The sequence below is a fragment of the Camelina sativa genome, chromosome 10 (assembly GCF_030686135.1).
Source record: "Camelina sativa cultivar CO46 ecotype springtype chromosome 10, ASM3068613v1".
Taxonomy (NCBI): domain Eukaryota; kingdom Viridiplantae; phylum Streptophyta; class Magnoliopsida; order Brassicales; family Brassicaceae; genus Camelina; species Camelina sativa.
In genome coordinates this window covers 8,413,173-8,439,883 of record NC_141889.1, presented here as the reverse complement: position 1 = coordinate 8,439,883, position 26,711 = coordinate 8,413,173, and the positions used below count along the sequence as shown (strand labels likewise).

Here is a 26,711-nt window from a genome sequence, read left to right as displayed (position 1 = left end):
CCAAAACCAAAACTAATAAAGACATAAAAGATGAGAAGTTTGAGACGCTTATGGAGAAGAAGCATAACCCTAATTCTCATAAGACCACGAGATATATCTAATTCCTGGTCGCAGCTTCCTATCAAGATCTCTTCAATTTGGTGTTCCAACGCCTCAGCTTTGCTAACTTCCAACAAGCCAAATCGGTATTTTTCGTCTTGGTACTCTGCTTCAAAACATCAGATTCCTTGGCTGATACTCTTCCCCCAAAACAACCACGACAACTCTTGCATGTTATTGAACCCCAAGCAAGAAGACAGGAATATATATATCATCGCCTGTATAGGTTTCGCGTTCCAAACATAAGAAGTGAGTATATGTCCAATGTAATGGACGTGGAATCCACTGTGCTTTGGACCTTCCTGACGTTATTGAGGCTTTCCTTGCTGGATCTTCTCACGAGCTCTCCCTAGCTACCACTTTTTTTATTTATCAATATAACTAAAATCGAAAATAGAGCCTTAGAAACAGAGTAATTTAACAGAGCTTTGTTTTGGTTTACCTGATTCAACATTTAGAAGTTCTATATTCTTTATGCCTCACGCAAATAATATAACTAAAAAAGCTTTACAGTGTATTTTGTATTTTAAAAGGCTGTATAATTCCATGCATTATTGGTTAATTAAGGTAAGACTAGGCCCAAAAAGCCCATACAATCACAAAAGACCGAGTTACTTACATGATGCACTCGTTTCGATTTATAATAAGATGTTTTTGCATATATTTCTCCTCTCTATCTCATTAATACATACAGTAGCTATGAAGAAGAACCATAACCCTAATTCCTGGTCAGAGCTTCCTCTAGATATCTTGAATTTGGTGTTCGAACGTCTCAGCTTCGCTAATTTTCAACGAGCTAAATCGGTGTGTTCGTCTTGGTACTCTGCCTCGAGACAATCAGTGCCCAAAAATCAGATCCCTTGGTCGATTTGTTTCCCGGAAGACAACGACAACAACAGTTCATGTACGTTATTCAATCCCGAGGAAAAACACAAACTCTACAAAACGCAAGATCTTGGTGTTGAATTTCACAAGAGTGAGTGTATAGCAACCTATGGAAGCTGGCTCCTTATGCGGGATCCGCGGTATAATCTCTATATTTTGAACCTTTTTACCCACGAAAAGTTTAATCTGCCATCGGTGAAGTCACAACTTGGAACAATAAATCTTGAGAAAGTAATAGCTGACTGGTTTCTCCTTTCTAACGATCACAACACGAGTAGCAAGGCCGAAGATATTATTATGCAATCCCCTGTGATTTGGATTGACGAGAAAACCAAAGAAGATTATATAGTTCTTTGGGGACTTAGAAGTTGGTGTGTGTTTTATGCCAAGAAAGGAGATACCTCGTGGAGTCAGGTTCCGGATATATCATATTGTCAACACTTGGTGTACAAGGATCACAAGCTTTACTCCTTTAGCTGCAAAAACATTTTAACAATCTTAGATTTTTCTGGAGAGATTCCTCAACAAACCTTTCGGTGTGATATCATGAATCTGTTTAGATTTAAAGTAGGTTTTCGAAGTAATCCATGCTTGGTTGATGAGACAAAACTAGTAGTCACAGTAACAGGAGATGTCCTCAAGGTTGAAAGAATGAAGATAAACCAGTCATTCCGCATCTACAAAGTTTATTCATCATCAAGGCTGCTTAAGGAGTATGAAGGAGTTTATTCTTTGGGCGACGAGGCAATGATTTTGGATCTAGGCATCACTTTTCCTGCCAATGACTTTGAGGGTTTCCATAGAAACTCCATCTATTTCTGTGATCGAGAGAACACACATCAGATCTCTATCTTCGATCTCGAGACAAAGAATATGAAGCGACTTCACAACTTTGATTTTAATTGTTCATCTTCTCGATGGTTCTTACCAAGTTTCACATCTACAAGATGATTTCAACTTTCTTCTTCACTATGTTGTTTTTTCGCTAATGACTAATGATAGACGTGCGCTGGTATTTTATTTGTTATGTGTACAAAATGATATGCTTAAAGGGCCTATATATATATCTCCCGGGAACAAACTATATCATATATCTTCACTATGTTGATTTTTCACTAATGACTAATGATCATAGACCGACGTGTTGGTTTTTTAATTGTTATGTGTACAAAATGATGATCTTCGGGTTTGGTTTGATTTGAGAAGCTAACACTCGTGTGTTTCTTTCTTTTTCTTTTTTTCTTTTGTTCTAAAGTTTTTCTTAAAACGGTCGAAAACATTTGATTCAAGGATGCATATAACATTTTTTAAAAAAATAAAATGATATGCTAAGTGAGAGCTTGTTGTTGTGAAACTTTGCTTCTCTTTTGAAAGTTAAATCTTAAACATTAAAATAATATATTAATGTCCAATCATATTTTATAACTTACTAGATTTTTAACTGCCGACTATATTTTTTTTTAAATTTTAAAAAAGTTATGTTATATTTTTTTATCATTTTTAGATTATTTTATTATTATTTTGTGGTTATTTTAATAAATATTTATTGGATTTACCCTGTGTCCCATGGGACAATTTTACTTTTTTCATATATAATTTTTAAGATTTTAAATAAAATAAAATTTTTCATTTTTAATATATTTGTTACAATGTTATCTTCCGCGGTACACTGGCGGATGATTTTTTTATGGAGAATAATATAGAGATATATGGGAAGTAAAAGTAATTTTATTTGTTTTATGTATATACAAATTAATTGTTTTCATTTGGAATTTGATCGATTGAAATTAGCTTTTGTAAAAGCAAAGATATAATGTCACTATGTATAACACTATGTAGTGCTATATAAATGTGGATAGAATATGCAAGTTAATAAACCCCAAACTCATATGACAATTCTAAAATTTATGAATTTAGTTAATAATTAATTTATTCATTTATCTTGGAAGATTTTAATTCTAGAATTTAATTGGCAGAACAATTTGTTATTTAACAGGTTTTTTATTTTAGTATTAAAATTATAGGATTTTTTTTTCTTAGTGTTTTCAAGATTTAAGTAGTGTTCTTCATGGTTTCAACTATATGTTTTCTGTGCTCTTAATATGTATAGCTCTGTATAAAAAGGTCAGTGTCTCAAAGTTAAAGATATACTGTATGTGCCTATTCTGATTTCCAATAGGTAATAGAATATATACGTGAATGTATAGTTTGAGCAAATATGTATCTACTTAAGAAACCAGTATACTCATGTCCTCTCTGCTTCTCCTAGAGATAAAGGTTTCACGGAAGAATTAGTTGCTGCTTCTCTAGGGTTTTGAGGCTTCGGCAATGACACAACTGTTTGTTTGGTTTTGGTTTTATAGTTGACGGGAACATTGTTTAATATTGTTATGCTTCTCTGTTTCAATCCATTGCTTGCTTGAGCTTGACCCTTTTGTTTTTCATTATCTCAAACATGGTCACCAGTTTCACAAAACAGAGGAAAGATCAGTCGGCATCAATGTCGCTGTTGATGATTAAATGGATGTTCTTCATCGACTAAATGACTTTATATAATGAGAGAAAGTGTCGATTTAAAATTAATATTTAATAATAAAATTTTGTAATGATTTTTTATTAATTAGCTTTGGTGATTTTGATTAGTTTTCTTATTAATATTTTCTGCAACAATATTAACTTACCAAATAAGAGATATTCGATTTAATGTATTTCTAATTTTAAATGAATTTAAATCTTTTGAGAATATTTGTTGTTAGGTTGAAGATAATTGGTTTTACTTATTGTTTTTTTGTGCAATGTTTTAAAGATTAACTTTCTAAATAATTTTTTTAAATAATTATAATTTTAAGTGTAGATTGTAGAACACCAAATGTATTTCAAAAATGTAAATGTTAATATAGATGTGTGGCAATGAAATCCTAGGTTTAGGTTGTAATCAGACGCCACTTCTGCCCTTCTACGGCAAGACAAAACATTCAATCGTCTCTCTCTCTTTCAATTTGCCATACAATATGGAGAAAGGGCATAACCCTAGTTCTCATAAGCGTCTCAGACGGGATACACCAAATTCCTGGTCGGAGCTTCCTCTAGATCTCTTGACTTCAGTGTTCGAACGCCTCACCGTTGCTAATTTCCAACGAGCTAAATCCGTGTGTTCGTCTTGGCACTCCGCTTCGAGACAATACGTGCCCAAACAGTTCCCTTGGCTGGTTCTCTTCCCCAAAGACAACAACGACAACAACTCATGCACGTTGTTCAATCCCGAGGAGAAACACAAACTTTACAAAACGAAAGATCTTGGTGAAACTTTTGCAAAGAGTGTTTGTATGGCAACCTATGGAAGCTGGCTCCTTATGCGAGATCCACGATTCAATCTCTATATTTTGAATCTATTCACTTACGAGAGGATCAGTCTACCTCCTGTGGAGTCACAACTTGGAATGACAAAGATCGAGCGAACCGTAGATGATGGTTTTCACGTTTCATCCGATCACAACGTTACGGAGTTCAACGGTAGATGTATTCCTATACGAACTCCTGTGTTTTGGATCGACGAGAAAACAAAAGATTACGTAGTTATATGGGGATTTGGAACGTGGTGTGTGGTTTATGCCAAGAAAGGAGATACCTCGTGGAATCAGATCCCGGAACTTTCAGATTGTCTTCACTTGGTTTACAAGGATCACAAGCTTTACTTCTCTAGCTCTGGCAACAAATGTGAGTTGAGAATCTTTGATTTCTCTAGAGAGGTTACGCAACAAACCTTTCAAGGTTGTGTCATTATGCGACTCTTATTAAAACAACGTCGTCTTAATCCCTACAGAACTGTCAATACAAAACTTGTAGTCAAAGTAAATGGAGATGTCCTCAAGGTTGACAGAATATGGGACCGTAACACCAGAATCTGCAGATTCTTCGACCTCTGGAAGGTTCATTCATCAGGGTCGTCCTTCAAGATGTATGAAAAAGTTGTTACGTTGGGCGACGAGGCATTGCTTTGGGATCTAGGTATCACTGTGCTCGCCAATGACACTGGACTACTCAAAAGAAATTGCATCTATTTCAGTGGTAGCCATGGAAAGATCATTAACGATAAATTTATCTACGACCTCGAGACAGAGAAGATGGATCCAGTACACAAATTCGATTGTTCTCCAGCTCAACTCTCTAGTGCTCGATGGTTCTTACCAAGTTTCACACAAACTTGATTGATTTCAACTTTCTTCTTCAATATATGTTGTTTTTCTCTCATGAATGATATGCATATTGGTTTTTTAGTTAAAAGTGTTACTCATTCAAAAGAAAACTTTTCTTCATTTTTGACTGTTTTGCGCAAAACCAAAACTTTATAATTTGGATTTTTGAAACTAACAATAAAATGCCTAACAGAAAAAATCTAAAATGCCTAACAGAACAAATAAAAAAAACTGCGTACAAATATATAAACTGGTTGAATGGGCCGATCAAGCCCATAGAAAAAACCTTAAGTGTCATTTACTAATGCATTCCCTAGGTTTAGGTTCGAGTAAGACGTGACGTGACGTGACGGGTGTGTTAAGAGAAAACATTCAATCATGAAGGAGAAGCATAACCCTAATTCTCAAAAGCGTCTTAGACGACGAGATACATGCCGTTCCTGGACGGAGCTTCCTATAGATATCTTGATTTCTGTGTTGGAACGCCTCAACTCTCCTAATTTCAAACGAGCTAAATCCGTATGTTTGTCTTGGTACTCTGCTTCAAGACAATGCGTGCCCAACCCCAAATATCACATCTCTTGGCTGGTTCCCTTCCCCAAAGACAGAAATAACAATTTACGCACGTTGTTCAATCCCGAGGAAAAACACAAACGTTACAACACGCAAGATCTTGGCGTGGGATTTGCAAATAGTGTTTGTATAGCAACTTGTGGAAGTTGGCTCCTAATGCAAGATCCTCTTTACAATCTCTACATTGTTAATCTATTTACCCGTGAGAGGAGCGATCTGCCGTCTCTGGAGTCACAACTTGGCATGCTAAAGGTTGAACGAATCATAGATGAGAGGTTTCGCATTTCACACGATACTGTCAGAGTCAAGAGCAATGGTATGACTATACAATCCGCTGTGTTTTGGATTGACGAGAAAACCAAAGATTATATAGGCTTTCAATGGTTGTAAGGCATGGTGTAAACCGGACAACGCATACCAATATTTTGGTATGCAAAACATTGGACTGTGGTATAGAGCAGATTAGTATGGAATTTATTTTAGTATGGAGTTTTTGAGAAGCAAAATGAAAAATGCAGACCAATAGTGAATTTACAATGGTATGGAGTTGTACGCTCAAATGCATATTAGTATGGAGATTTTTAATATGCAGCAATGCATACTGGTATGCAATCGTGAATGGTAAATTAAGTGCAGACTAGTCCAATTTTAGTCTGCTCTCGAACATACTGTACAACCATTCAAAGCCATAGTTTTTTGGGGACTTAGAGATTGGTGTGTGGTTTATGCCAAGAAAGGGGACACCTCGTGGAATCAAATCCCAAACACTTCATATTGTTCTCACATGGTTTACAAGGATCACAAGCTTTACTTCCTAAACAATGATGGTGGTTTCAAAATCATAGATTTTTCTCATGAGATTCCACAACGAATCTTAAAACGTGGTATGTTTCGGAGTAGATTAGAGATGGCTCGTCGTCCTTCACGAAATAATAAGTTAGGAGGTCTGTGGCTGTGCCGTCGTGTGGAATCAACTGATTATTGGGTTTTTTCTGATCCAAAACTTGTAGTCACAGTAAGAGGAAATGTCCTAAAGGTCATTATGAAACAGCATAATATGTCTAATGAATGGTCCTTCAGCGTCACCAACATTTATAAATCATCAGGGAGGATCAAGAAATATAAACGAGTTGATTCTTTGGGCGACGAGGCAATGCTTTTGGATCTAGGCATCACTGAGCCCTCCTGTGAAATTGATGGACTCAATGGCAACTCCATCTATTTCAGTGGCTGTCATGGACGACCGAAGACAAAAGGTATTTTTATCTTCAATCTCGAGACAAAGACGTTGGAGCAACTGCACAAATATGATTGTTCATCTCTAAAGCTTGATGGTTCTTTAGTTCTTAGTTCTTACCAAGTTTGACGCAAACATGATTGATCTGAACTATTAGCTTTAATATGTGTTTTTCTCTATAACTAATGATGACGACGCTCTGTTTTTTTTTTTTTTAATAAGTTTTATATTTATGCACAAAGGTTAAACCTACACAATAAACTAGCATTGGCTATAAGTTTCTCTTCATATGAACATTTTTTTTCCTTGTGTTATTATTCAACGTAATGATTTCATCAAAATCACAACTTTGAAAAAGCGCAAATTAAAACCTAAAGAGATAGAGAGACGAGACTGACTAGAGAAAAATCGCAATCCACTACAAGAAAACAGTTGATTTGCAACGGAAATCTGCGACGGCGATAGTTCCTCGCAAATTTGCGATGAAGTTGCAAGTAGTTTGCTAGGAAGGTGAGGGTACTTGCAATTCCCTCTCAAAATTTGCGAGGGCGAAATCCCTCGCAAATTTGCGAGGGAGTTACTACGGTTTTGCGACTCCGCTAATGTTCCTCGCAAAACACTCGCAACTCCTTCGCAATATTGCGACGAATTAGCGATGACGAAATCCGTAACAAATTTGCGAGGGAGTTGCTAGGGACGATGATGTCGGCAACCACGTTTTTCCCGAGTGTAACTGTTATGTCGTCATAACAGTAAAAGCCTCGCAAATCCCTTGCAAGATAACAAAATTTTATACTTCCCTCGCAAATTCCTTGCAAGTTTCCCTAGCAAATCCATAGCAACTATTTTTAGTAAGCCTATAAATAGCAAGTTCATGATCCATGGAAACCACAACACAAAATACTTCCAACAAAAACCTTTTTACTACCAAAAAAAATATTGTGAGAGAAAAAAAGGCTACAAAAAAAAAGGCCTAAACATTTTTAAATTCTATAATAATGTTTGGAGGCGGGCATCATGAGATATACACAACGAGACGGTGGATGTACAATCACAGAGATCCAGAGACCGGTGATGTGACGAGAGAGTTTTGTGATGGATTACGCGCTTTCATGTACCAGGCGACAAACCAAGACTTTGCTCGTCAAAACGGTACAATATTTTGTCCATGTCCTAAGTACTGCAACGATAAGTATTTGGAATTTAATCTAGTGAAAAAGCATCTTTATAATAGAGGATTTATGCCAAATTACTATGTATGGTTTCGTCATGGAGAGGGTTGTAGCAGTAATGTCGGAAGTAGTAGTATGAATTATGCTGTTGATCAACCTAGTAATTATGGGCATCAAGAATCTGATCAATTTGGTTTTTATGGGTATAATGAAGAAAATAGATTTCATGATATGGTTAATGATGCATTTCATGAAACTACTGCTGCATTTCCTGAGAATATTACGGAAGAACCCAACGTAGATGCACAACGTTTTTATACTATGTTAGATGCTGCAAATCAACCTATCTACGATGGATGTAGAGAAGGTCATTCTAAGTTATCATTGGCATCTAGGATGATGACAATTAAAGCTGATAATAACTTAAGTGAGAATTGCATGGATTCTTGGACTGAACTCATTAAAGAGTATTTGCCAGCTGATAATGTATCGGCTGAGAACTACTATGAAATACCGAAGTTGGTTGCGAGTCTTGGATTACCATCTGAAATGATTGATGTGTGCGTTGACTATTGCATGATTTTCTGGAAAGATGATGACAAGTTGCAGAAATGTCGGTTTTGTGGGAAGCCGAGATATCAACCTACTGAAGGAAGGACGCGAGTGCCATATAAACGTATGTGGTACTTGCCTGTTGATGATAGATTTAAACGCCTATACCAATCAAAATGGACTGCAGCAGCAATGAGATGGCATGCAGAACATTCTACTGAAGAAGGACAAATTACACACCCATTTGATGCAAAGGCGTGGAAACATTTTCAATCGGTATATCCTGCCTTTGCTCAAGAGTGTAGGAATGTTTATCTTGGGTTGTGTACAGATGGTTTTAGTCCATTTGGTATGTCAGGGAGGCAATATTCTTTATGGCCTGTTATATTGACGCCATACAATTTTCCTCCAGATATGTGTATGCAAAGCGAATTTCTGTTCTTGAGTATTTTGGTACCAGGTTCAAAGCATCCGAAGCGAGCTCTAGATATCTTCTTGCAACCTCTGATTCATGAGCTGAAGCAGTTGTGGTATGAAGGTGTTCAGACATTCGATTCGTCGCGAAAAAAGAATTTCAATATGCGGGCAGTGCTAATATGGACGATTAGTGACTTCCCTGCGTACGGAATGTTATCTGGGTGGACAACACACGGAAGATTATCATGTCCTTATTGTATGGATCGTACCGAGGCGTTTCAGTTAAAGTATGGGCGAAAACCTTGTTGGTTTGATTGTCATCGTCGATTTCTTTCCTTGCATCATCCGTACCGGAAGAACAAGAAGTTGTTTAAAAAGAATAAAGTTGTGCGTGTTCCTCACAAGAATAAAGATATTTGCGACGGATATGCGTTGGATTTGCGAGGGAATGCTTCTATGGTCTCGCAAGGTAGTCGTAAGTCCCTCGCAAAAGCCTATACCCTAAACATTATTTGCGAGGAATTTACGACTTTAGCCTAACCCTAACCATTTAACTATTGTGAGGGCTTTACGAGTGCTTTGCTAGGTTTGTGCGAGGGATTTGTGAGGGAGTTCATGCTATTTCTCGCAAATACATCATTAATCCCTCGCAAATATTATACCCTAAACACTAGATGCTCAAAACCTAAGCTTTTCCACATTGCAATGGATTATTGTGTGTCAAGGTGGGTGACATCTTCTATTGATATGTTTGCAATAGAAACTTGATGCTCTAACCCTAAGATTTTGACCTAGATGATCAAACCCTAAGCTTACACCCTAAACCCTAAAATATGTTGATGATGAATTTGGAAAAGAGCTTGAATAGAAGAAATTGAAGTGTCCGATGATGGAGGAAAATTTTATGATAAGAAAGTAGTTTCTAATAGTTAAGAAGATGTATTTGATTGCGCAATTGTGGTTTTTCTTGATTTTTCAAAAAAGATTTATCAATTTGCGAGGGATTTGCATCCGAATTGCGAGGGAATTCTTAAATTGTCTCGCAAAATCATAGTTAATCCCTCGCAAAACCTACACATTAAATGTATTTTGCGAGGGACTAACGACCACAACCTAAATCCCAAACATTTAAATATTGCGAGGGATTTGCGAGGAATCCTAGTTATTCCCTCGCGAAGTCAAAAACACTAAACCCAATAGGTTGACTCGCAAATCCATCGTAATATTTAATTGTATGCGAGGGATTTGCGGGGGACCCTAGGTAATCCCTCCCAAAATTGTAAAACCTAGACACAACTATATTGCGAGGGATTTGCGAGTCGTTCTAGTTAATTCCTCGCAAATCGTAAACCCTAAACACCATTAGTCTAGCTAATCTCTCGCAATATTTAATAAGTGCAACAGATTTGCAAGGGTTCATAGCTAATCCCTCGCGAATTTTGCTTGGGATTTGCGAGTTAACAAAATGTTTATATATACAAACGCAAACGAGTTTGAGCGAAGCTCAAACCAGCCGCCGACAAAACCTAATCTTCTTCTTCCTCCTCCGATAAACTTTTTCCTCTTCCGATACGCTTCTTCCTCTTCCGATCTGCTTCTTCCCAAACCATCTTCTCCCTCTTCCAATCTGGTTCTTCCTCCTCCGATCAACTTCTTACTCTTCCGATCCACTTCTTCTTCTTCCGATAAGCTTTCTTCTTCCGATCTGCTTTACTCTTCTTCTGATCTTCTTCAATCCTAATCTGAAAGGTATAAACCCTAATCTTGTTTTGTTTTCGTTTTTTGATATTGTTTAATCTCGTTTTGTTTTCATTTTGTATTTGATTTTGATTTGGTTTTGTATAAACCCTAATTTAATTTCGTTTTTAAAAGCTTTTGATTTCATTATGTATAAACCCTAATTTGGTTTTAATTTCGATTATGATTTCGGTTTTAATTTCAATTTTGATCTTCTAATTATACAATTTTGATCTGCATGTTACTAATTACTAATTGAAAATTTGATTTTCTTTTCTTATAGATGTTTGGAGGCAACGATTACACAAAATTTCTTATGGATGCAGGTTTAGCCTCTCCCAATTCTTCTAGTCGTCGTGGTCCCTCCGGTTCTCACAATAACCGCTGTGCAACCTCGCAACCCCAACAAGTGACGCCTCCTTCTAATAATACGCCTTCACCATCTCCTTCGGATGGTGGCACTGAGCCGAACCCTGACAGTCCTGCATCTCAACACGCGCATTCCTCATCTACAGTCATGTCCCAACGTCTCAACAATCTGACATTGGAGGAGTTACTCGATAGTCCTGGACGATCTAGTTTAACTAAACTAGATCCTCGCCGACCTCCAGGAACTTTGTGGTAAGTTTGTTTTATGTTTTTAATTTGTAATATAATTCAAAATTTGTATTTCCATGGATTCTAATATGTATTTCTTTTGAAGGTTTGACAAAGCCACGATGGATTAATCCTCAGGTATGGGCTGGTCTGGTTCGGTATTGGCTTGATCCTAAATCAGAGATCAAGAGCAACAACAGTCGGAATGCTCGCTATCATGATCCGGAGGGAACCGGAATATACAAGCATCGTTCAGGCTAAACGTCGTTTAAAGCCCGTGCTCGAAAGCATGTAAGTTCTTTAAGTTTTTTTTTTTCCTTTTCTTATAATTATGCCTTCTCACCTCTTTTATTTGGTAACTAATCAATGTTTTTTTTTTCTTTCAAGTCTGAGATCACTGGTGAGTTAACTCCGGATTTCCTACGAATTCTAGAAGACATTCATCGAAAACCGGATGGCTCATTTACTGATGGCAAGTCCGAGTCCTTGTTCAATGAAGTGTCGTCCAAGATTCAAGAGTTGGAATATGAGATGTGTACCGGGGATAATGGAGAGAGTTCCGCTTCTGGTGGGGTGCCCACTCATATCAAAAACAAAATTTACACTGAGGTAATTTACAAATCTGTTGGTTTTAAATACTAATGATTGTATTTCTAATGATTTTGTGATATCTTGCGATTGTTTTGTTTGAAATGTTGAACTGTTATCATTGTTTTGACTGTTTGTTGAACTGTTGCCTTTGTTTTGGTTGGGATAATTTGTGAATCATGTGTATGTGATATCTTTGATGGGTTTGTATGTTATAACTTGTGATTCTTTTGTATGTCATTCCCCCACCAATTGTTTTGTGTTATCTTGTTTTCTGATATCTTCCATTGTTTTGAATGTGATAACTTGCGATTTTGTTTGTTATTCTGTTGTTAGGTTGCTCCGAAGAAGAAAAACAGGATTTTTGGAGTTGGTTCTCTGCAGTTTGAAGCGTCCTCTTCCACTAGCGGTCCACCACATCCGTCTCCAGCTAATGATCCGGTTATATTGGCTCAGAAACTTGTTGCAGCTGAGGAGTGTATCCAAACCCAAGCAACTCAAATCCAAGAAAGTGCTCAAAGAATGCATAGCTACGATGCATACTTCGACTACCTCGCAGAAAAAGACCCTGAGTTTGCAGCCAAGTTCTGGAACCCGACCAACCCAGCAGCTTCCACCAATCCGGAGGGCACCAACCCAGATGGCAACACCGGTGAAATGGTAGTTGGTAGCCAAACTGGGACCAGAAACGTGACATCTCTCTCTCCATCCTTTTGATCTATGTTCTTCTTTGTTCCTTTGATCTATGTTTTTTTTGTCGACAATTAAAACACTTAACTTTTTGTAATATTTATGTTTATATTATTTAGAATTTTATCTATCGAATTTCAATGTTTTTTTTTTAGAATTTAATACTCGATTCTGATTCTAAAAATATTTTTAGAATTTAGAATTTTTTTAGAATTAACAAGCAAATAAAAAATATTTATGTACTAGTATATTAAATATCAATTCTGATTTTTTTTATTATGCACAACAATTTGTGAGTGATGAACTATGGCAATATTGCAACGTATTTGCTAGAGACGAAAATCCTCGCAAATTGCGTGACAATTGCGAAATAAGAAATCCCTAGCAATCTGCGTGACATTCGCGAGGAAGGTAGTCCCTCGCAAATTGCGAGTGGTTTGCGAGAAAAACATTCCCTCGCAATATGCGTGAGATTTGCGAGGGAATTGCGATGTTGACCAATTTGCGAGACGCGATTTGCGAGGAATTGGTGTATCTCGCAAATCCCTTGTTGATGTCTATTTGCGAGGGATTTGCGATGTATTCTTCCATCGCAAATCGACTATTTTCTTGTAGTGTATGTGTGGAACTTGGTAAAAGAACCTTCGAGTACTAGAGAGTTTAACTGAGGAACAGTCAATTGTGTGGGAGTGGCTGTGGCACCATCTTCTCTGTCTTGTAACTGAAAATAAAGACATCACGTGTGTTATTCTCATGACTACCAATGAAATCTATTGAAGAGCATTCTCTTGTCTCCCAAATTGCATTGTCTTGTCTCCCAAATTGCATTGTCTTGTCTCCCAAATAATCAATTTGTTTCATATTTCTTAAAGAAACCCATGAATGAACCTTGTAGAACCTGGAAGGAACAGATTCTTGAGCTAATAACTCAGCACTCTTTCAACCTTGAAAACATCTTCTGAATCCTGTTTTTGTGATTACAAGATTTTTTGTAACTCACAATATATTTTCAGATGCATCCACCTTGGAAGATTTTGATGTGAAACCTCTCCAAGCAATTTTCGAAGCTTTCAAAAGTAAAAAGCTTGTGATCCTTTTATACAATCTATAAAAACCCTTAGATTACGTCTACATGAAACCAACCCATCATGCACTTGGAGAAAAAGTAGTTAACAAAATAGTATTAAAAAGCATCGAGATCTTAATTTACATGATATATTTATAATCAAATACGATAATCTACCTGAATCCCACACACACATCGTACGAAACAGCAAAAAGTAGCAACAGGAATTAAGAACAATAAAAATGGACCCTCGAGACTATATTAAGAGGGTCTCTTTCGATAAAAATGAAACACTTTTACAAGATTACTAGTATATTACAAATAAACAAAAATAAACTCAATAAACTTTCTTAACAAAGAGATTACGAAAGCCAAATAAACCATTAGGATTAGGATTACTAGCATTGACGTTGCTGTTATTATTGTTGTCACTCCCAATGATGTTACTATTACCACCACCACCACCACTCTCGTCGGTTCTGCAGCTTAACCGGCTCCGATAACCAATGCACATAGGCACGTTCAAGTTCAAGACTTTTGCTTTATTGCTCTCAATTACCGTTTTACCCCTACGCGTCTCGGGAATTTCCCTTTTACCCACTACCCGACCCATCGTCGGTTCGGGTACCGATTTCCCAACCGGAGCTCCTCCTCCTACTCCACCTCCACGCCTGACTTGCCAAACCGGACTGCTCCGACCAAGATGCACGCCGTTACGACCGGGACTACTCGGCCACTTCCTCGACTTCGATTCACCGGTGGAGTTGCTACGTGAACACGGCGCGCTGCTGACTTTCCGGGTCGTCGGAGCTCCGAACGACATTCTGGGTCGGGTCACGTTGTTCCCAGCGGATCTACTTCTTGAGAACGGCCAAATGTTGATGTTCAGCTCCGCTCCAGAACCCGAACCCGAACCAGGACCCGACCCGGTTTTCTTCTTCTCCTTCTTGCTCTCCTTCACCTTCTCTTTCTTCCCCGGCGGTTTGGTTTCGCTCTTCCTGAATATATCTCTCCACCGCTTCGAAACTGTCGTCTCTCGGGTCAGTTCAGATCCCAAACCGGATTCAAGTTCCGGTTTTTCCTCTGTATTAACCAAAGCAGCAGGAGAAGGAGACGGATCCGGGTCGCATTCCGAAATATTCGGGTCGGATTGAAGTTCAGATTTGACAGAGAGAAGATGAAGAGGTAAAAGAACGCCGTCGTGGAAAAGCTCGTCGGCGGAGAGGAGATCTGAGTGGTCAGGTTGAGGAAACGAAGAGTTGGTAAGACGCCAGAACTCGAACTCAGGTGGGTTAGAGTCGCAGCTGCTTCTACGACGTTGGCTACCACAAGGAGAAAGAATCTCCGGTGGTGGTATACTACGTATGCTCGTTGGACTATCCATTGTTCCAGGGAGAGAATGAAAGAGAGAGAGACTTTGGAAGGTTGAAGAAGAAGAAGATAATAAATTAATGGAATGTTAAAAGAGAGAGAGAGAGAGATGATGAGCAGGTGTGTGTGTAAGTGTGACACCCATATATATTTTTTGCAGACTCGTACATTAATTACGCAATATTTTGTACCTAATTTTTTTTTCCTTTTTTATTTTTTTTGGATTGCTTGTTTTGTTGTGTTAAAATTGGAAAAATATCTCTAATTGATCATTTACATTTTATTTTATTAGACCGACGTGGACATTTAACTTTATTTCCTTTTTAAACTTTTTTTGATTACACAATAATGTGATTTTATCTCTAGATTTAAAACACATGATGATCATATGCAACAATTGTAACTATAATCTAGTTTTAGTTTGTGTTAACACATGATATAATTTGTTCATATTTCCTATTGGTTTTTGTTTGTCCTTTGGCAACAAAAATATTTTCTTTGCTTTTAAATTTTAAATATTAGACTATTAGTAGTAATAATTCTTCAACACACTAGACTAGAGTAGAAAGCTTTATGTCTAGGCCTAGGGCTTCGGTTATTTCGGTAAATTCGGTTCGGTTATTTTGGTTTTTCGGTTTTTTTGAGTTCTGAAAATTTTACCGAGTTGAACCGAAATATATTTCGATTTGGTTATTTCGGTTTCTCGGTTAATTCGGTTTTAAAATTTCAAAACCGAAATTAATCAAAATTTGATTAAAAACATGAAAAAATCGGATTTTTCGGTTATTTAGAGATAATTTTGGGTTTTTTGGTTTTATTTCAAATATTTCGGTTTTTTCGGTTTCGGTTATTTCGGTTATTTTAGGGTAAATTCGGTTATTTTAGAATAAATTTCGGTTTTATTAGTTTTTCCTAAAAAAATTAATAAAAAAATAAAAAAAAATCGGTTAACCGAAAACCGAACCGAAATAACCGAAATATTTCGGTTTTTTGAAAAAAAAATTGTACCAATCGGTTCAGCCGCCATAACCGAAACCAAACCAAACACCAAAAATATCGGTTCGGTTCGGTTCGGTTATATCGGTTCGGTTTAAAATCCGAGGGGTATTTATGTCTATCCTCTCTATCTATATAGTATATACCACCAAACTCATTAACTCTCCTCACCAAACTTGATTTTTAAGCATATACTTATAATACTCTGTATGAATCACACTTTCCATTTTTCAAGGGACAAGCTATACAACCCAAATTATAGATATTAAGATGTAAAATGCCAAATTCTTTAATCAAAAACCAACTCCATGATAAGACTTGTAGCAAATTTATTCTAAATATAGGTTTATCTGTTAAATTAATTACATATAGGTGGGAGGCATAAGAATGAGATGGAGAGAATATAAATTCCACTCGACTTTTTATTCGTGGAGCCCCTCGGAACTTGATAATTATTTCGATTTCTTGGTGAATTTTCCCGAGAAAAATAGCAAAAAGTAAGTTTTAAACTTATCATGGTTTACAAAGAATAAAAATCTTTAATAAAATTCGAAGTTACAAAAAATAAAAATCTTTAATAAAATCTTTAATAAAATTCAAAGAATAAAAATCTTTAATAAAATCTTTAATAAAAATCTTTAATAAAATCTTTAATCTTTAATAGAATAATAATGATAACCCTTTTCCATGTTTAAAATCTTCTCCGGTTATCATTATTACCCTCTCAACCCAAAAGTCATTTCATCTTACATTTTCGTCTTAGTTATTATTTTCTTACAAACACATAACTGATTACTTTTTTTTATAAGAATATGATGATGTCATTGTGATGTTGGTGATATCAAAGTTTCAAAAAACTTCAACATTTATATAATTATTTGTCCATCATGTGATTTTTCAATCATTACTTTAATTTGATGAACGAACGACATTCCTCCACCGCATTTTATGGAAAAAAATAGCACATACTTAAGGGTTTTACTATAACAAAAACAAAAAAAGAGTACTCAAGAGGTATGTTTAATTGTAGATTGTAGTTGGAGATACAACCATCAATCCACCTACATACACATTGGTTGATTCAATGACCCGAAAGATTTTACGTTCACCTTCCCGTCCGGTTTTAAAAACATAGACGTATACGCAAGCTAATCCTATATTTGTGTGTAATATACATTTGTTTTGGTATCAAGTTTCCCTTCGTTTAGTTTCCAAATAATAAAGGACAAATTCAATGTTTTGACTTTTGATTGATCAATTACAATATAGTCAAATTGTTTCGTAAAGTGGTTTAATTTGGAAAATTATTAATAATAATTACGATAGTATGGGGGAACCTAGAAAATGAATGAATGATCAAACATGAGAAAGTCTATAATTAATTTTTTACATTACACTTTGTTTTAAATTTTTAATATGATTTTACACAAGTATGTGGACCAATCATGCACGAGTTTTTAATGAATGAATCTTATCATTAGTGTTGATATTTTTTCTACATTCACAAAATAGTTTTATTCCTTTGTTCTGTTATGTCTTTTTTTTTTGTCGTCCCTAAATTATTTGTTCTTTTTTTCCTTCCTATTTGTCAACCTTGCCAAGTTATAAATAAATACACTAGTCCCAAAGTATATATTATAGGGAAAATGTCATGAAAACTCATTCTGGGTGTGAGTTCTGTCACAAAAACCCACTTTCCACTCATGGTATACTTTCCCAAGTTTTTTGCTTATGTGTCCACTTTCCTTTTACATTTTTGTCCTTACTAACAACTTACCTCTCTTTTTCTCCTTCTTTTCTCTCTTTTTCTCTTCTTTTTTGTTAACACTTTAACAAAGTAAAATATATTTATTTGTTATCATAAAACAAATTTTCTATTTATTTATATAAAATATGTTATGATTATATATTTTCTACATTTTAAGATACATATTGCTATATTTTTTATGAATTTTTAGATTATACAGTATCCATCAGTCGTTGAACATTTGTTCAATTATAAGTGGATAATCAATTGCAGTATTGTTAATAGATAGTTACTTGTGTTTATTCATACAAAATATACATACATAAATTTGGTTAGATCTTTATCCATAGCATATTATCCATAACACAACATAGACCAAATAAGTACAAAACGCTTTAATTCTAAATTTTAAATCCTATAACATAAACCCTTGAACATAAAACCAAAACTATTCACTTTAAAAAAAAAACAAAGTTTAGTGGATAGAGAAACTGTGGATAGGTCTCCATGGATTTACAAAGCATATCTAGACATTAAGCTGAAGAATAGCAGTTGAATCGTGGCTATGGATGTGATCATGTGGATATTTTTTTGTGGATACCAATGTAGACAAACCAAAGAATCATCATACAACATCCACACAATTAAATCCATAGACACCATGAGCTCCTTGCTTCATATTTTGTGTTGGTCCAGAAACATATACACTCATAAGTGGTTAATAAACAAAATAAAAATTAACAACATTGATTTATTTAGAACATTGAATATCAATCATGTGGATTAGTAGTTATGGATACTTATCTTATAATATCTTGCTCATTCTTTACATGAGCAGAAATTTGTCCAAGATAAATTAGCCACATAGATTTCTTTTAGCTAAATGTTTTTGTACTATTTTTCAGCTAGAAGTAGGTATATTAGAACTTAGAAGTGTCACTAGAAGCATACTACACAATAAACATGGTCATTATTAATCTCAAAGCCTATCCACCAAATTCTGACCACATGGACAAGCAATCCAGATGAAATTTATTGACAAGTTTGTTGCATGTTCAAACATCACTATAGTTTAGCCACTTAGATGTCTTTTAGCCAAATGTTTTTGTACTATTTTTAAGCTAGAATTAGAGATATTAGAACTTAGAAGTGTCACTAGAAGCATACTACACAACAAACATGGTCATTATTAATCTCTAAGCCTATCCACCAAACTCTGACCACGTGGACAAGCAATCCAGATGAAATTTATTGACAAGTTTGTTGCATGTTCAAACATCACCATAGTTTAGGGTTTAGACTTTAGATGGTATATAGATTCAATGTCTATGTTTTGAGTTCAAGTTGTATTGTCTAAGGTTCAAGGTGTAGGATTTAGGGGTTAAGGTTAAAAGTTTAGGTTTAGGTATGTTGATGATGTGTCTATATTTTTAATTCATGGTTTAGGATTTAGGGTTCAAGGTGTATGGTTTAGGGTTTAGGATTTAAGATTTAGGGTATAAGGTTTACGTTTTTGGGCTTATATGGATTTAGTTTCTATGTGGTGTTAGGATTTAATATTTAGGGTATAAGGTTAACTTTTTTTTGTTTGTCAACAACTAAAGTTACTAAACTTAAAATTTAGTATGTTTATCACCAACTAAAGTTACTAAATTTTCATTACTAAACCCTAAACCCTAAACCCTAAATCTAGGATTTAAAATTTAGAATTAAAGGGTTTTGTACTTATTTGGTCTATGTTGTGTTATGGATAATATGCTATGGATAAAGATCTAACCAAATTTATGTATGTATATTTTGTATGAATAAACACAAGTAACTATCTATTAACAATACTGCAATTGATTATCCACTTATAATTGAACAAATGTTCAACGAATGATGGATACTGTATAATCTAAAAATTTATAAAAAATATAGCAATATGTATCTTAAAATGTAGAAAATATATAATCATAACATATTTTATATAAATAAATAGAAAATTTGTTGTATGATAACAAATAAATATATTTTACTTTGTTAAAGTGTTAACAACAAAAAAGAAGAGAAAAAGAGAGAAAAAAAGGAGAGAAAGAGAGATAAGTTGTTAGTAAGGGCAAAAATGTAAAAGGAAAGTGGACACATAAGCAAAAAACTTGGGAAATTATACTATGAGTGGAAAGTGGGTTTTTGTGACAATACTTTAGGAGAAAGTGGGTGTGGGTGTCATTTTCCCTATATCATATACCCTTACCAAAAAAAAGTGTATATTATATAAAGAATTAGTGATAAAAATAAGGAGCCAGAAGGGGTAAGCGGGCCAAAACGAGGCCCATTAATAGAAGAAGGGGACGTGATTCAATGGAACCCCACACGTATTAAACGCTTTTTGAACGTATTGTTTAGCTTTTTCTGCTCGAGCATTACGGTTGCACTTTGCACCCGTGGTTGTTGATTTAACCAGTTTTAGAAACTTATCTTCACTTCTGTATAAAACTATAAATACAATAAGATGTAGAAGAAGACGAAAAAAAACATTTTCACAAGCTTAAAACACCAAATCTGTAACCATTTTTTGAGTTGAAAGTGAAAAAGGATCGTTGATAATTATTCAATCTTAATAGTTAATAATAATCTGATATATATATATATATATATATATATTATAAAAATGGTGAAGAAAAGAATAACAAAAATGGGGAATAGATTTGTTGGTTGGTTTATGTTTGGAAACAGACATAGATAATGTAAGGCCATGTGACGACGGATAGGCATTATCTCACACTCATTTAATGTCGTAGGGTCCTGATCACGAAATGTCGTAAACGCCCCCCCCAACCTCTCTCGTCTGCACGCAACTCCGACGTTACCATTTCATAGATTTGGTATTTGAAGTTTTCACAACTCCCCCCATCCGTACACTGCCTTCCATGTTACGACGATCATATTTAATCAGCTAATTAGTTGGCTTTCAATGACATGCACGATTTTTAATTAGAAACATTAATAATTTTCTAATAGGAGCTGAACTTACAAATTAAATGGTTATAGTTAACAAATTTTTATGTTCAAGCCAACGGTCTATATATTATTTCTAAATTGGATGACTGATAAATGTTAAAACGAATTAAACTTTTCACGACGACGGTACATGATTATAAACGAAGTTTTTTTTGTAGGTCCTTAATACAGGATGTCTATAGATTTTTTGTCAACGAATTATATATAATTTTTTTTCTTTCAAACTAATCACAAATCTAAGGATATGGTTTGAATGTTATTTTGGTACTATGTTATTGGCCATTTTATATGTATAATATACGTACTCATCTCCACAAATACTTTATTATTCGTTTACATTAATCGGCTCCACAAATTTGTGTATATGCATTTTCTTATATACATTCATTTATTACTTTCAAATTAGCAAACACAAAATCTTCAGTTTGCTTAAATTAATTTAAATATTATGATCTATTCATAATAAGTTTTTAAATAGATTTCACTGCACATTCGCTCATTATAGAGATATACGTAACATAACTCATAAGATTCATAACGTAGGTTGAATTACTAAAAATGTGAGATAGGGTTGGGAGGAGTGTCCAAACTTCAAGTAGTGCTACAAAAAAGTCGCTCATTGACAAAGAAATATCATAAAATTTTTATTTCTCTACGTGAACATCACGTGGATCATTCTCTTCAATTAGGCGACTATTCCATAATACCAAAGAATATATCCCTTGCAAACAAAATAACGTGTACAACCTCGAAAAAAATTAAAGATGGTTTCGAAATAAATAAATAAAACTCAATAATTCAGCTAAATCCGAACCATAGGATAGCATGTGATACTGATGATACTACGACAGTCACGTCACATTTTCTTCTATGAAAGAAACTATACCTAGTTGATAAAGTTGGTACAGTAAAATCAGGTCTTTTAATAAATTCCAAACTCATTTTGTATTTTTTATTATTTTTCTAAATTTAAATGGATTTGTTATCTGATTCACGTCCTTGGTTTTTTTTATTAAATATTAATAATATGTGTTACAAGTTACAACTTACATCTCACTCAAATGGACGCATAAAAATCACTAAAATATTACATTTTTGTTTTTTTCACGTTCGTTCTTATCTCAAACTTTTTTCATTGGTTATAAAATTTTCAAAGTTCTAGATAATTTTGTTTTCCACAAAGTAGAGTTTATCATTATCTCTAATCACTTCAATACTGTCAATCTCAGCTCCATCTTCATTCGTCACCATCGTCTCACTTCCATCAAACCCAAACTTCTCTCCTGTTTTTATGCACATGCCACACAACAAACCAAACAAATAACACAAATCAAACCCGGTTAGCGTAATTAACCAAAACCGATCCAAGGCCAGAACCTAAACCGCAATTAACTTTAGTGTGTTTTTTTACCTGCTATTTTCTTGAGGTCATCAAGTGAAGGAGGAAGAAGAACAAGTTTCCAAGCTTCATTGCAACTTTGTTCTCTCCTCCCCAATGGATGTCCTCTGTATATACTCACTCTTCCTCGTTCTTCCTCTTCTTCTTCCACGACTCTTAACTTTTCCAATGGTGTGAACTCACCATGCGTGTTCACACCAACTACATCTGCACCATTCATCGTCAGGAGGTTCACCATGTCCATTTGATTATCCTCCATAGCGACCTGTAAAGCTGTGAAGCCATGGTGGTCCTCTGTGTCTACATTAAGCCCCTGTTTTAGTAGAGCCTTCATTACTTCTACATTGTTCTGTTTCACTGCTTCGCATAGAAGATCCCCAGCTATGTGTGGGTCAGATATAGCTGCGAAATGATAAAGGATTCTGAATATCGCATAATGCTTCGTTGTGATTGCTTCCCATAGAGCCGTGTTACCATTCACATCTGCAAATATCTTTTGCTTAAAACATATCTAGAAAACATAAAACATAACACTTCTTGATGAGTATGATGTGTTTACCTCTTATGTGAATGTTGCATCCGTGCTTTAGGAGTACTAAAACACAATCTTCATATCCTCTTGAAGCTGCTATATGCTGAAACAGGAATATAAGACGACGAGTTAATGACTATGATGATGATGATGAGTATGGCTTTGAAATGGTTTTTAGTGAAAAGCAAAACTGTTACCAATGGAGTTTTTCCTTTGGAATCTGTAATGTCAGGGCTTAACTTAGCCTTAAGAAGCTCATCAAGAAGAGCTGCATTGCCTGTGGTCACAACAGCGATAAGATTTGAGGTAACGTTCCGGGGAACAGAACCGTTGTTTTCTCCATTTTGTTGTGTCATTAGATCACCAATATCTATATCACTCAGCTTTTTGTGATGCTGCAGGAAGTTCTTGAGCACTGTGGCATTGTCTTGTTGTTTAATCTGCATTGTCTCGATAAGGAACGAAGATTTGAGTCGGAGAAGCTGCGACAGAGACTTCGTTTGAAACGTGTAGCTTTGTGGTCTGCAACAAAGTGCTCCAACTTCTCCAAATATGTCTCCACAACGTAGAGTGCCTAAAACAGACTCTCTCTCCATCTCTGAGTCGATGATCTCAACTTCTCCTGACACTATTATGTAAACATCATCGGGCGCTTCGTTCTGCATTATCACATCCTCTCTTGGTGGTATATACTCAGCCTTCATTTTTGAAACCTAATCACCACCAATACACATCTTCAGAGACAACACTCTTGATTTAATATGGTGTATATACCAAATCATGCATGTCAGCAAAATTAACTCACCAGGAGAAGAAGTATTTCTCTTGAGACACCTTTGAAGAGGTAAACTTTTTCCACAGAAGGAAGAAAAAGATGTTGACAAATGCTTTTGTAGATAGATTTTGGGAGCTGATCAATAAGATGTTGCTGGTTCAAGCTCTCTGCTTTGAACCTCAAACACATGTAAGCCAATATCTGATCTTTCAATCTTGGAGGCAATCTGTTTCTGTTTACAAAGTTTGACGCTGCTTCGATGCTATTCCTCTGCACCACCAACAACAACAAGAAGACTTTCCTTAACAAAACAAGACAAAGAGAAACAGAACAAATCTTGTATAACCAACGAAAGAGTGAGAGCTTTGAGACACTTACAAATTCCATGGTACGACGAGTTCCTTCCACGACCAAATTAGTCATGTTACCAATAAGGTAAGCAGTGAGGCCGAGATTGAATAACATGTAGACTATAATGAATACCATCTCAATAGTGTTGCTTGCATGGAGATCTCCATATCCCACAGTGGTCATTGTTGTGATTGACCAATATATAGCTGCGATGTATCTGATGGAAAGACTTGTTTCTGTGAAATTGGGGATTGCGTCAGTCCATGTCTTTCCTTGGTGTTGATACCTGTCTGCTATTAGGTAATAACTGCATCCCGCACAATGCACTAGAAACAATGTCACCTGTAGTAAACTCAAACCTCATCATGTTCTGTAACTACAACATCTAAAGATATATATATGTGATCTTGTTATTCTTTCGCTTAAGATTTTCTTTACTCACGGATAAAAGTCTAAGGCAACGAATCCAGAAATAGCTGTATCTTATGTCCTTCTCGAGTCTGAAACAGCACGAAGGATATGATATTTTTGTCACTTCATCAATAACAGTTTGATCAGGGACATGACATGGAGTCATATAGGGAAGTAGTGTACCTAGTGAAGAGGTGTTTGACGCGTCGAAGTCGCCAAAATCTAAGTAATCCCAAGAGATTACAGGTGAGATTCCACTTGGCTGTGCCAGTGATTAAGTATCCGATGGCGTCAAATGGTATAGTTGATGCAACATCCATCAAGAACCATGTTGAAAGGTACCTTTAATGAGATATTAAAATAGCATTTTAGCCAAAACTAACACATTTATTTTAAAAAGCTCTCTTTTTACCGAATATATTTATAAGTGGAATCTTTATGTTCTTTCCATAAACAGAAATCTATCTAACTGATGATGAAAATAAAAGAATCACATGGTGTGGGCACAGTAGTCACCTAAAAACCTTGTCCTCTTCCACTTAGAAAAGAAGTTATCATATCTTTTATGGAGTAAAGATCAAATCTCAAAAGGTGAAAAGTAAGATAATTAATGAACAACAAATATACTGACCTCACTGCAATCTGTTTAGGTTCACGAACAAGAAGCTGTGTTCTTTGGTCTATGTAAGCAACGAAGAACGTCAAGACAATGTCAACAGAGAAGAACAAGTCTACGATGTTGTCCGCGATACAAAGATTCCTCTTTGGTGAGAAATTCAGAAATGCCACTTCAAAAGGGTAAACCCATGCAGAGTATGCCACCAAAAGCACCATGAAAAATTCCCAGCACCTGAGTCAGAAAGATCACTAGTTACCAACTTGTTTTACGTTTCCCCTTGAAGGTAAACAAGATCATATAGCTAATGCATTATCACTAATTCAAGCATATACTTATATGTCTCTGAGAATCTCGTAAACACAAGAATCATTCAACTTCCATTAACTCAGTTGTTTTGTTGTGTCATACAATAGCGATACCACATGGTGCTCTGTTTCATAGACAAAATGGATGTGGATGGTACCTGTATCTTGAGTCCATAGGTGAGATGATCCATCCACTAGACCTGATGTGATTCTGGTTATAGCTAGCAACACCAAGTGGAGGAAGAATAAGCTTTGAAAGATTGTTCAAGCTGAGAGAAGAAGCATCGTACTCTTCTTCTCTCCCTTTTCCTCGATGCTGATGGAGACGCCGGAGCTTCATGCCTGAAGATAAGTTGCAGTGATTTGCTGCATACTTGTGCTCCATTATATTTGTCCTGAACAAAAAGTAACAAGAAAGAGAGGGAGAGAGAAAAAGAGGTTTTAGTAGATGATATAATTATTGCAATGAAGAGGGAGTTTGTGGTTTGTATGGTGCAAACCGTACGTGGTGGTGGTGGTCCTATTTTGTTAAGATTGAAGTGAAATAAGGGGAAGCTTTTGTGGGGGACACAAGTTTTGTTTTTAGAGGGATCCAACACAATCAATAAGGCAAAAAAAAAAAAAAAAAAAAATTGATTGATTTTATGTTTTGGTGATAAGGTATGAAATGTGATAGTTGGGTCCCGGAAAGGGTTGAGTAAGAGAATTATATATATAATCAAACGTGGCATTAAGAAGCTTTACATTAAGGGTCCCAAATTAGTATCTACCCCATTAACAGCTTTTAAACTCTATATATATATATTGAGAATCTAACTTAAGAGGGAGATCATGAAGAGAACATGCTAATGCTTCAATATCCACATACTAAGAGAATGTTGTGTGTACTTATTAACATTTGACTAGCTAGCGGGTATGTGAAGCAGAAGAAAAATGATAGATAAAAGGAATTAGATTCTAAACCGGGACCATGCATATAATTTAGGCGAAAAGAAAGGCGATATATTTCCCTATACGTGTAGTCATCTTCAGTATAGTATTCAATCTAGATTGATCATATATTCTTGATTGATTTTAGCTTTTGAAGCAATCAAATAGTGTTATTAGCTTTATAAAAAAGGGACAGGGCAAAGGAGAAAGGACATTGTAATAGACTGACCTGTGTGTCCTCTGTTGTAGGAGTAATGTCTTTAAAATCCCATGAAGTATCACACTTCCTACTCTGCTCCTTCACCATGTTGTTGCCTAAGTGCTTGCAAGTTGGTTTGCTTTTAAAATCCATGAACCTGCCAACTTCAACAAATGTCATAATGAGAAAGAACAGAATAATCTCTCATTGTATTGTATATGACTCAAAAATCAACTGAAACTTTTTTTTTTCTATTCTCATACC

General features: G+C 35.5%; 2 protein-coding genes, 1 long non-coding RNA gene and 3 pseudogenes across 3 annotated transcripts; 4 read left to right on the top strand and 2 right to left on the bottom strand.

The window, feature by feature from the left end:
* The first annotated feature begins 50 nt into the window (after positions 1-50).
* Positions 51-1,935, top strand: LOC104720195 (putative F-box protein At4g22660 pseudogene; annotated as a pseudogene).
* Positions 1,936-3,963: 2,028 nt separating this feature from the next.
* LOC104720194 (putative F-box protein At4g22180) lies at positions 3,964-5,196 on the top strand (annotated as a pseudogene).
* Positions 5,197-5,558: 362 nt separating this feature from the next.
* LOC104720193 (putative F-box protein At4g22180 pseudogene) lies at positions 5,559-7,119 on the top strand (annotated as a pseudogene).
* A 6,790-nt stretch (positions 7,120-13,909) lies between these two features.
* On the bottom strand, positions 13,910-15,335 carry LOC104720191 (uncharacterized). The gene has a single exon (XM_019230578.2). The coding sequence runs from the start codon at positions 15,191-15,193 to the stop codon at positions 14,147-14,149; it is 1,047 nt and encodes a 348-aa protein (XP_019086123.1). The 5' UTR covers positions 15,194-15,335; the 3' UTR covers positions 13,910-14,146.
* Positions 15,336-21,913: 6,578 nt separating this feature from the next.
* LOC104718095 (potassium channel AKT2/3) lies at positions 21,914-26,204 on the bottom strand. The gene is made up of 11 exons (XM_087470132.1): positions 25,824-26,204; positions 25,477-25,713; positions 25,026-25,244; positions 24,578-24,736; positions 24,426-24,483; positions 24,011-24,325; positions 23,663-23,902; positions 23,055-23,570; positions 22,885-22,960; positions 22,338-22,808; positions 21,914-22,209 (listed from the first exon to the last, which is right to left on the bottom strand). The coding sequence occupies exons 2-11, from the start codon at positions 25,701-25,703 to the stop codon at positions 22,085-22,087; spliced, it is 2,406 nt and encodes an 801-aa protein (XP_087326258.1). The 5' UTR covers positions 25,704-25,713; positions 25,824-26,204; the 3' UTR covers positions 21,914-22,084.
* On the top strand, positions 25,045-25,886 carry LOC147935897 (uncharacterized). Its single transcript, XR_015568981.1, has 2 exons — positions 25,045-25,296; positions 25,427-25,886. It is a non-coding gene; the product is annotated as an uncharacterized LOC147935897 (long non-coding RNA).
* Positions 26,205-26,711: the final 507 nt, after the last annotated feature.